The sequence below is a fragment of the Candida albicans genome, chromosome 4, assembly GCF_000182965.3.
Source record: "Candida albicans SC5314 chromosome 4, complete sequence".
In the NCBI taxonomy this organism is placed as follows: domain Eukaryota; kingdom Fungi; phylum Ascomycota; class Pichiomycetes; order Serinales; family Debaryomycetaceae; genus Candida; species Candida albicans.
In genome coordinates this window covers 1,308,191-1,320,558 of record NC_032092.1, presented here as the reverse complement: position 1 = coordinate 1,320,558, position 12,368 = coordinate 1,308,191, and the positions used below count along the sequence as shown (strand labels likewise).

Sequence of the window (12,368 nt, the reverse complement as noted above, 5' to 3'; positions counted from 1 at the left end):
AGTGTGTGAGTGTGAGATTGGCGTCGACTTTGCTTATCTGGTGGAAATTGCTGCAGTGACACTAAAAATATTTAATGAACGAATAAAGATGCAAAAAAGAAAAAAAAGAAAAAATAGAATGTGTACAAGATATAATAGAATGAAGAAAGAGGAATTTGAAACTAGAAAATTACATTGGTATTTATATATCACAGAATTTATCAATATATGCAACACATTTTACTCAAAAAGAAATGAAATCCTTAAAACCATCACATTATCTCAGGAACAAACAAACGTAGTGAAGGAAATTGACAAACAATACAAAAATAAAATATTAAAAAAGACAACATGAGACGAGTATCAACTTTTTCTTCTTTTGCTGCTGCTGCTGCTACTACTACAGGTGTTACTTTATTGTTTGTTTTATTATTTTAGAATTTGGTTTTTTAGTTTCTAATTTAATAAATCTTATTATATGCAAAGTCAAATTATAGAATTATAAAATTGTCTTTTCAATGTTCTTTATTATTTTTTTATCTTTTTGGTAGCCTTCTTTTATTTTTCTTGTCTTCCGTCTAAAACATAATAAATTACACAAAAACTAAAACGAGAATTATTCTGTTTTAGGACAAATTATTATTATAATTAGTTTATGTTACACACCCCCTCCTCCTCCTCTTCTCTTGGTCTTCCCCTGCGTGGCCCAGCCTTTTATATTTCTACTACCACCAGCACCAGCAAAACTATCAATTAACACGACCAACCAACCAGCAAGTTCCATTATTATTTTATTTAAAAATGTGTTAATTTAGTTTCTTTAGGGTAATTTCTATTCTACTTTGGTCATTATTAGATTTGTTTGTTATTTGTAACAAAATTGAACAATCTTTACTAATAGATGTATATACCTTGGTATGACAAAAAAAAAATAGGTTAAACTTTTGATAAGAATACAATTTGTTCTCTACTATCATGTTTTACGTCTATGAACAGGGTCACGCCTTATCAACAGTTTATCAATAACGAATCAATAGACCAATCACATTTAATGAAATTGATCATTCATTATTGGCTTAACTACAAGAACAACCGATAGCTGCTGGGGACTGACTGGTTGCGCACTTTAACACAAAACACAAAACTAACTAACACCCCTAACTAATTTAGATGGACCCCTTCCTCCACCTCCACCACCAGCCAACAAACGAACCCTGGAAGAATATAGAAATACTTGACTTTCTTGCCCGTTCGTCCGCCCGCTACTTGTCTCTAACAACATCCATTTACTTTCGATTAGCTTCAATTACACGAGTAAACGAATGAATGCCCAGTTCAAACAGATCATATTCATCACATGTGAAAACTAATCAACAAAGAAACTGAAACTTCTTGTTAAATAATGCCTAACCTAACCTCTACCCATTGTAATTGAACAATATTGTATGTTGATCTCGAGCAAAATCTTAATAACCGTTGTAAAGTAAAAAAAAAAAAATAAGGAAGGAAAGAAATAATGAAGAACATAGACGAAGAAGAGAAGAATAAACGACGCACCAGAGAAATAACTAATATTTGAAACAGGCACACTGTAAAACCACACATTCCCAGATATTACAAATTAGGATATACTACTACGAAATAGACGTGTCTTTTCAAGTAAGACCTTCTGGGTCTTCTAGTAACGTCAAACGCGTCTACTTATACCATATTTCCCTTACTGGCAATATGATCGGTAAAGGAAAAGGAAACTATTCAACACAGATAAGAAAGAGAAATTGCCTACATGGGGTGTGATAATGGTTATAGATTGGCGAATAGACGATTTACCAAGCGTCAGGTAGACGAGCGGATACAGCGGAGTTAACTCATTAGTTATCAATGATGTAAGTATACACCCCTAAGACCTAAAGTACATGCACATACCTCTGTCCAGGGCGTACATCAAAAAAAATAAAGAATACACAAACCACAAGCGGTTTGGATTAATTTATTTTGTCCTTCTTTGTTCATTGATGTACGTTGTTGACGACGATCATATCATATAACAACATATAATAGAGGCTTGTGAATAGTGTTTATTTCTTACACGTGATTTATTTTCTTTTCTCGTATTATTTTGCCTAAAATTGGGTAAATTATAACATAAAGTATAATCACCTGCTTTAAAAGGATGTATAATTTTTCTTTTCTTCTTTTCGTCAAAGGTTAAACTGTTGATCTTGCCTAGCTCGCAGGGAACTATTGCCTATACAAGATAAATACAAATTATTTCGTAAGAATAATAATCAAACGCGTTGTCTACCCAAGAAAACAGATATTCAGTGTATGCTCAACACTTTGAGGTCATTAATTGTCCCTCAACCCAACAATTTTGGAAACCTATTGGATTAAGTGGATACCTGTGTGCATTTGTGTGATGTCTGTCATCTTTTACGAATCCATACACACACGTTTAGTGTTTGCTTTTTTTGTGTGTCTTTTTGGTAGCAGGTACAAATATTGGTGACAAGACGATTGAAGTAATTCATGACCTCTGTCAATTTGGTTTTCTCTACACACGTTTACTATCATGTCCCAACAAAATATGAGGTGTACAAAATGGTTCACATAAATAGTATAGAATAAAGCCCCAATGCCCCACTAACATGTCAATAATTTTTGTGTATGAAAATGCATAGAATTCATGGGAAACAGTAACATCAGCACGATCATAATAGTGAGACACACCTACTGAAATTGACTTAATGGAAAAGCAAAAATGTGACAGGTAACAATGCCGTCAAGTTTATTGAAGAGAATTTTAAGAAAGAAAGCTTAAAACTGAAAGATTATAATTATGAAACATCAATTTGTCAAAATTTATAATTTTCTATTCTTCTATTTTGTAAAGTTTTAAGAAAAACCTTAACCAATAATTAGATTCCTTTATTATATATCTGTAACTTCATAATAAGGTTTGTGGTAGTTGTATAATATGATCTATTATACTAATACTAACAATAATAATATTATGGCGACCACACAATTTATTATTATTTTTTGAAAAAAGGAAGTTAAAGAACAATATCGCTAACAAAATAGAACACCCAAATCTTAAATACTACACCAATAATAATAATTTAGAAAACTATTAATAAGCCAAAACGCGTTGTTGATATTCAAATGTTAAAATCACATTCTCAAGGGGGACAGAGAAGATCTTTATTTAAACCTCTTGCATGATTGAGGGATTTTCTTCAATTTAATACAAGTTTTGTAATTAGTAGAATATATGAGAGCTCGTCTATTTTTTTTAAAAAAAGAATAACCTCTGTGGGGATATCCCAGTTGAACCTAGCTGGGCATAGTTGGTGGTACTACCCAAATTGTGGTGATAATCACGGGTGCAAAAAAAAGAGAAACAGATTACACGCTTCCTCAATAAAAACTAATACTCAAACAACGAAAGGGGAATAATTAATTTTTGCGGGATTTATTTTACTCTTCCACTTAGTCTCTTTAGATACTAATTTTTGACGATGTTTCTATCGGTAATGATTATGATATTTCATTAAGTTCTACTTGCAGCAGTAGTGGGTTATGATTCTGTAAATAGTTAATCTTAGTTATGCATAAACTAAAATAAGAAATATTTAGGAACCCACCCATCCACTCACCCCCCTCAAAAATAGATCAACAAGCAAGCACAAGGTTAATGGATTATTATTATTATTATTTTATGTTTTTCACCCTGTAGATCTTTTCTCAATTAATAATGTTCCTAGGTTTCTTGTTTGCATCGTCAATGCAAAAGTGTTTATCCACAAAATGAATACAACCCATAGTATTGATATTATCCCAACATGATTAACACTAGTTCATAAAATCAATCCAACCCAGTTAAAGATTCTCATTAACCAACTCCACAATCACAATTATTGCTACCATGGTGGGGTCAAAACAAATACAAAAAAAAGGGGGTCATGAAACTATATTGTTGTATAGACTACCTGGTATCTAGAATTTACATTTCTCTTAATCACCCCCTCCCCCCAAAGCAACACCTACTATTGAATATTACCTCAGCGGTTATAATTGTATAATTTTGAATAAATGTGGCTTGGGTTAATTATTCTTATTTATCTTAAATATGTACATCCCTCCATGTTGTAATATTGCTTTCCATTGTTATCGACAAAAGTTGTTGCAATTTCATAAACTTATTCTATTGTTGATAAGAACGCGTCTTTTCAAAATACAACAACGATATTAGTTGAACACTTTTATCATCTTTTGGCTCGTTGTTTGGGGTTTATCCTATGTTGTGTAGAGAATGTGGGGTAACACTCACAGAATTCTGTTTGCCTCAAAAATGTAAACTGTCCCACTAGACTTCCATTATACCGCAAATGCTAACAATTTATTTTGTTATCACAATCACTGACGATAGATTAATGAGAAGAAAGATGTATCAATTTATTGTTTGAATTATATCATCTTATTGTTGGTGAACTTCTTTTCTTCCAAAAAACAGAATATTGAACAAAGAAGTGGGGAATAGCTTTACTACTACATCTAAACTTGGTTACAAATTATCTTAAATTGGTAATATAATTAGATGATTGTTTAATTACTTAATCCTTTGTTCAATGCTCAATTTAATTTAAATCTTATTGTTATCTAAGAAAAAAAAAAAACTCCAACAGTGCAACCATTTGAATGGATAACAATTGAATGCATTTATTGTCTATTATCTTGCTAGTAAACTCAACATCCAGCTAGATAAATATTGAATAGTTTTGACATCTTGATGGATTTCTTGTGTTGTTTGTTGTGAGGTCACGTGTAGTGTATATTTTTTTTTTTTTGATTTTAGCCGCTCTTATTGTGGAATCATAAGAAATTTGTTACGAGTGTGTAGTGGGAGTGTGGACGAGTAGTGTATATTGGCTACGTAGATGATTATGTAATCATAGTTAGTCTGGCTAAGAAGTCCATAAGATCATTAGTTAGTTCATTAGTTCCTTAGTTAAGTCGTTATTCCCAATCCAATCCCAGGGGGATTCCAACGTCTATTTATATTCCCGTGAGGAATGTACAACTGCCCACATGTTGTCTTCTCCCATTCTACCTTGTGGGGGGTACGACAAAGACTAGCAACCCGGAGGCGCAGCCAATGAACACAAGTCGGAGGCTTCACCTGATCATTCGTTGTTAACTCGCTGGAGGCCATTTGCCGTTGCAACTACATGCAGTACCAACGTCACCATCGTAACAAAATTACAAAAAATATTAGTTTGTACTACAAAGGGCACTACAATTATGAATTGGCAGAATATACATAAACAACCAACTTAGCCAATCAGCTAATCCATTTACTGGATGAAAACAGGAATATAGTTGTATTTAGGTGGATACTCTTGTAGACATACAAACAAAGCGTGGTTTGATAAATTGTGTTCCGATATTTTTCATTTTGTTTCATTTGTAATCAATTTTTCTCTTATTTTTGCAACCGCTCTGAAATCCAAATTTTATTCCTTTTGAGGAACTTTTATATTCAACCGTTGCAATACAACCCCTTTCACTATGAATTACATTACTTCGTTATTGTTGCTCTCAAGTAATACTTTCTTACATCCAACAACAACCTACTTACAATCCATGAATGATTCAATTGTTCTTGTGACATCTTCAGTCTCCACAGAATTGACAACACTTGGTTATGATCCCATATCAACAATTTCTGGAGTTAACGGCACAAACAATATCGACTATATAAAGTTGTTAAACGATACTAATTCCACGTTTGTTCAATTGGATAATTCCGATACAGATATCGACGATAGCTCATCCAATTCTGAAGATGTCTCTTCCAATGATGAGCAAATAGCACTAATGAATTCTTCCAGTGATTTTTCTGATGAAAGTGACGAGGGCAATGATAGTGACGACAATGGTGATGAAGTTGAAAATATGGAAAACAATCAAGCTAACGAGAGCGATACTCAAAATGAAAATGATAGAGTGTTAAATTATGATACTAGTAGTAGCGAAAATGAGAATGAAAATGAAAATGAAAATGAAAACCAGTTGGAACAGGAACATCAACACTATTATTATAAAAATAGACTGAAGTTCTATAATCATTTTTTACGTTATCCAGAAGTGGTAATAAACAACAATGACGATAGAGCTGAGCTAGCATCGACGAAGAATAATCTATTAGTCAGACTGCCAAAACTGAACAACAGAAGATTAATTGGAAGTTCAAGAAAGAAAACCCTCAAATCCAAATCCAAATCCAAATCATCCAAGTTGAAGCATAAATCTAGAAAATCACATAAAAGAAGACCTAAGCTTCTCAAATCAAAAGATGTCGAAACAAATGAGATCACCACAGTTGAAGTGATCACATTAACTATCACAAAAGTACTAGCTAGACACGATTTGGCAGCAATAGTAACGCCAATTCAACAACATCAAAGTGGCCACTTGATTATTGGTTACCCATTACCCATAGCAACTAAAAGTAGACTCCATGGCTATTATAAATCTAGTGGTGTTTTAAAGGAAGTTGATGCAAATCCGACAGAAGAATATGATTCTGGTGATGGAAAGGAAAATACACAACAAAATCCAATTCCAGAAAAGATGAGGCTTCCAACAAATGATGATCCTTATTCTCTTAAGCCAACACATCATTATGACCCATCTGCAACAATGCAAAACCCCCACAAACAGTTTACCAATAGGACTGGGAATTTTGAAATACCAACAAATGTACAAGATATTGATGACATTACCTTCCCTATTGATTTATCCAGTCTGGATTCCACACTGAATTTGTATTCAATACTACCAATGAATCAAACTAATCTACCAGATGTTAACACACTATCACTAGCACCAGGAACTGGATCCGTGCCTCCTCGTTATTCTAATCATCATAGTGAATTCACCGTTGAAAGACCACCACGACCAAGTCGAACTAAAAAAAGACCTCGTATTAAAGCTAAGAAGACTATGAAAGTGTCAACACAAATATCTTCTGCTATGTCAAAATCAATCCATATCACTAGAATTGGAAGCACATCATCGGGCATTGCTTCTGGTATTACAAATATAGTAATCCCTAATTCAAGCTCCTCGATCTATGACAACTATCAAGATAGTAGTTCTGATAAACAACCAGTATCTTTGTCGATGCCAACAAAGACCATAACCATGACAACTGATACCACTTCTGAACCTGTCACAATCACAGAAAAGTTAGATAAACCAAAATTTCCTGATATTTTCACTATAATAAGGAGCAAACTTTTGAGCAAAAAACCACAAGAAACCAAATTACATTCACCAACTTCAACTGATACAAAGTCCTCCAAGTTGATGTCTAGCAGTAGCAGTAATAACAATAAACCGGAGATTAGCAAAACGACAAAAGAATACAATCAAACTCAGGAAAGCACACTGTACAACACCACAAAGGCAGTTCCTAAAACCAGTGTCGTATCATCAACAACATCTACTAAGCCAAACGACCAAGGCAATAATATTTTAAACTCATTTATACAGTTCACAGAAACAATACACTCTCGAATTCGGTTCCCAACTGCTGATGACAATAATAATAATGCTGGTAATAATTATCATCGTCGATTTACTGGGGTTGTATTGCCAGAAAATCGACAATTTGTATTCCGATCAGCTTCACAAAACCTATCATTTTCGGTGTTAGGATTAATTATTTTGTTGTTACTATTACCTGGACTATTGATAATTATTATGTAGGCAATACATGTGATTCGAACTATGTATGATGGTGGGGTATTTGGTGTGTAGTTATGATTCTTCTTCTTCTCGTCAGAAGTGGGACAAATCTCAACGCCATAAAAAATATAAATGCAAGCCGAGAGAAAAACAACTTCAACTGGCAAACAGAATTCCATAACCCATATTCTTTAGTCAATTTTGTCATCAATCACAAATACTGGCATATTCTAATTATATTGCATAACATATATAACTGAAAAGGTTAATAACAACAATTCAGTGCCACATCTCTTAGTTTTCATTTGTACACAGACGCTTACCAATTCCAGCCAATTACATTCATTACACCACCTAAAAAATGTCTTCACCTACATATTCTCCTTCGAGGACAATATCATCTCCTCTATTATCATTATCATCATGGAGACAGTTCCAATTGTTTGATTATACACCAATACGAGATCCCAACTATCACTCTTCCCATGCATTGTACTCTGACCCAACATTGAGTTGTATTACAGCCACTACCACTAGTTATTTAATTATCGCCATTAATCATTGCACAATCAAACTAATCAATTTATCCGATTTGACTTGTCAATTGACATTTGATGCTTATAATATCGACTATAGAATCACATTTATTGAACCTATTCATAATTCAAATAATTTGTTTGTCACATTGGCAGAAAAGCAAGGAATGCCCAGTATTATCAAACTATGGGATATTTCAAAATTATTAAACTTGGCCAATAATGAAAACAATGACAGCAGTAAAAACTCCAAATTAGATCAATCAGAATATAGATTTGAATTTCAAACACAAGTGTTAGTCAACGATCATAGTAGTGGTACAACAGGAATCGGAGATAATTCATATCCAATCAGTTGTTTTAAATTCAATTATGATTTAACATGTCTTGCCATTGGTTACACTAATGGTAAAGTTATTCTTGTGCGAGGGGATTTATTACGAGATCGAGGGGCTAAACAAAGATTAATTTATAATAGTGGTAACAATGATCCAATAACCGGAGTACAATTTAATGAAACTGAACAAGTATTATATGTAACTACCACTGAAAAATTGTTAACGGTAGCGACAACGGGGAGAAATCATGAAAAACCTTTAAAAATATTATCCAATAAATATGGAGCCAATTTGAATTGTACTGATATTGACGAATCAAATCAAAATTTAATTGTTGGATTAAATGATTCAATACAATTCTATGATTGTTTCACTAAAATACTGACAATTAATTTCAAACTCGCTAAATCAAGAATTATCAAATGCAAACAATATTTATTGATTGTTAGTCCCGAAGAAAGAAATAAAGCGGGAGTATCTGAAACCGATCATGGCATTGATAAATCATTAATGTCGAGAATAGTTATTTTGGATTTAGTCAACAACCATATTTCGTTTAATCTACTTATTTCTGACAGTTCAATTTCTCATGCATTTAGTTTATCAAATGGAACATTCTTGCTATTGACTACCGATGGAGTATTGTATAAAATCAATGAAAAATCAATCAACCAACAAATTGAAATTGTTCTACAAAGAGAATTGTTTTCCGTTGCATTCAATTTGGGCCAACAATATAAATTACCTAATGAAACATTATTAAGAATTCAAATATTACATGGTGATTATTTATATGATCAGAATAAATTTGACGAGGCAATAGATGTGTATATAAAATGCCTTGAATTGTTTAAAAAGAGTGGCAAGATAGTAGAACAGAAACAGAGAAATAATCGCCAGGATAATCAAACTGAAGTTGAAGAAGAAGAAGATATCGATGAATTCATTATCAATATAATTACTAAATTCAAAGAAGCTACAAATATATCTAATTTAACAAAGTTTTTGATTCGATTATATGAAAAATCACTTGCTAATATTGATCATATTACTTTATTATTATGTTGCTATTGTAAGTTAAAGAAGATTGACAATCTAAATGAATTTATCGATGAATTGGATTTATCAATTGAAAATTTGCAAGAATTGAATTATGAATTAATTATTAATTTATTTAAAGAATGTGGATTTTATGATCAAGTGTTAAAATTACTTTATAAATTAAATCAACCCAATTTAATTGTCGATATTCAATTGAATGATCTTCATAAACCGAAATTGGCATTGAACTATATGAAGACATTAACCATTGATGATTTGTTATTGATTTTAATCGATCATTCAACAAACTTATTGGATTCATGCCCGCTTGAAACTACCGAATTATTGATTAATGTGTTTACTGGTAAATATCAACCTAATAAACCCAATGCCAAATATGTTTTTGATGTGTCTAACAATGGAAATACTTCCACCATGAACCAACCCCAGAAAAATCCCGAAAAGGAATCACTGGAAAGAGAAAAGTCAGTTGATATATCTAATTATAGAGCATTTTTAAATTATTTATCTTTACAACTGGAGGAAACTGACAATAGTGATAACTATACCGAAAGTAAAACTAGTCAAGAGAACCCAACATTATTATCAAACAAAGAACCGACGTATTTGCCACCCAAACCGAACTTGATTTATGCCAGCTTTACTAACCACCCTAAGGAATTTGTGATTTTTCTTGAGGCGAGTCTCGAAGCATTCAATAAATATGATGGTAATATTGTTGATAAACGGGAAACTCTATTAACATTATTAGAGATATACTTGTCATTGAATAAATCTACTGGCGACAAGGAATGGTTAGATAAAGCCGAAACATTAACACGAGATTATAACCAGTTATTAGATAATCAAGCATTGTTATTGTTGAGTCATATTTATAATTTCAAACCTGGTGAAGTGATTGCTCAAGAGAAAAGTGGGAATGAAATAGATTTGTTTATGAGTTGTCAATTGAACCAAGATGTGGAAGGATGTTTTGAAATTTTAGAAAAATACGGTGACACCAAACCTCAATTATATGAACTAATGCTCAAATTTATAATTTCATCGAAAACCATATTTGATCAGATTAAATATGAAGATATCCAAGTAATACTTGAACAAATCAAAATTTATAAATTATTAACTCCCATTGAATTGGTTGATATATTAACAGAAAACCCTGATAATGAATTTATTACATTAGGATTAGTTAAAGATTATTTTATTGATTATTTCCAACAACAAACTAAAGAAATTTCCAATAATACTAAATTGATTGAGAAATACGAACAAGAATCAACGAAAAATTCTTTTAAATTATCTGAATTGTCGAAACCATTTGTCATTCAGAATAATAAGTGTTCTGGATGTAATTTGAAATTGGATTTCCCCGTGATTCACTTCAAATGTAAACATTCATTCCATCAGAAATGTTTATCGACTAATTTAATTGCCACTTCAACCGAATCACTGACACTGTCAACTCCAACATCAATGTCAACGTCAATGTTGAATCCAAATAATAACGCTGTTATTAACCATAACGATGATGATAAATTCACTTGTCCAATATGTATTCATAAATTCAATGATATCAAAAATGCTAAATTGAATCAATATAAACTTGGAGATGCTGCTAATCAGAATAAAGAGAATTTTGATGTTTTCATTAATTCATTGCATTCTAGTAATGATAAATTTAAATTTGTTTCTGATTATATTGGTAAAGGTGTAATGGAAGATCAATAGCCTTAGGTTATTAATAGATGATACTATGATTATTGCAACGTCTATTATAGGTTAAATGTATAACCATTCAGAGATTGACTGGTCTACTGTAGATAATATCCGTATAACATTTGATAAGCGTTGCCACTTCCACCACCTACTGGGTGCTAGTTCTTTCCACTGCTTAGGAAGTCGACTAATAATTTGGAGTGGGGGGACTCCCAATCTTACATTACTCTTCACTCTTTTATGTTTTGTACTACTGATCAAACTTGATTACTCGTCTATTTCTAGAAAAATAACACTACCACATATCTATGTCGGACTAATACATCCGTCAGATCTTGGTGTTCTCATGCAGTGATATATATTTTTCATTCGGATTAACCTTCTTATTTATATCTATTGTTCAAAAGTACTTTGAGTCATGTTGAATCACACTTCTCTAATACACAAAAATACTGCAAAATTTGCTGGCCCCTATTTGGAGAATAAAATAAAATTTAGTCCTCAGTAACAACGTGCTCAGTTCATTATCATTACTAGTCGAATGGTTTTAGAGTCCCTCCGTATTTACGGCGATTTTGTATTTTTTAGTCTAATTAAGAAATATCACTTTGAAAATCTTAATCAACATGGAAAATGGACGGACTTCCTTTGTAACAACATTTCGAAAAACCCTATAAAGACTCAAGTTCCCACAAAATCTACAACGTTCAACAACTACAATAATATACACACACACTTTTGCATTTTGTTATCAACATATTGTACCCGGTTCTAGGCATGCATCAATAAGCTGTCATATATCCGTATAAATTTTTTTTTTTGTTGTCAACGTCGGTTATAGTGCAATATATTAGCAACCGTGCTTGATAATAATTCTTTCGTCATATGGTGTACAGATTTATTCACGTTCAAAGAAAGCAAATAATAAATTTATTAATAATAAGTGAAACAACTAACCCCACTCTCTGCGCTTGTTCTCTTG

The 12,368-nt window shown here is 32.2% G+C and overlaps 2 protein-coding genes across 2 annotated transcripts, besides 1 other annotated feature; both read left to right on the top strand. All coding sequences in view use genetic code 12, as the record gives it.

Moving 5' to 3' along the window:
• Nucleotides 1–4,866: 4,866 nt before the first annotated feature.
• Nucleotides 4,867–5,238: a long terminal repeat ((theta-4b) Long terminal repeat (LTR); about 366 bp long, 7 copies per genome).
• Nucleotides 5,239–5,550: 312 nt separating this feature from the next.
• On the top strand, nt 5,551–7,755 carry PGA49 (Pga49p; the record flags this gene model as incomplete). The annotated part of the gene is made up of 1 exon (XM_706759.2): nt 5,551–7,755. The coding sequence occupies one exon, from the start codon at nt 5,551–5,553 to the stop codon at nt 7,753–7,755; it is 2,205 nt and encodes a 734-aa protein (XP_711852.2).
• Nucleotides 7,756–8,095: 340 nt separating this feature from the next.
• Nucleotides 8,096–11,398, top strand: VPS11 (tethering complex subunit; the record flags this gene model as incomplete). Its single annotated transcript, XM_706758.1, has 1 exon — nt 8,096–11,398. The coding sequence occupies one exon, from the start codon at nt 8,096–8,098 to the stop codon at nt 11,396–11,398; it is 3,303 nt and encodes a 1,100-aa protein (XP_711851.1).
• Nucleotides 11,399–12,368: the final 970 nt, after the last annotated feature.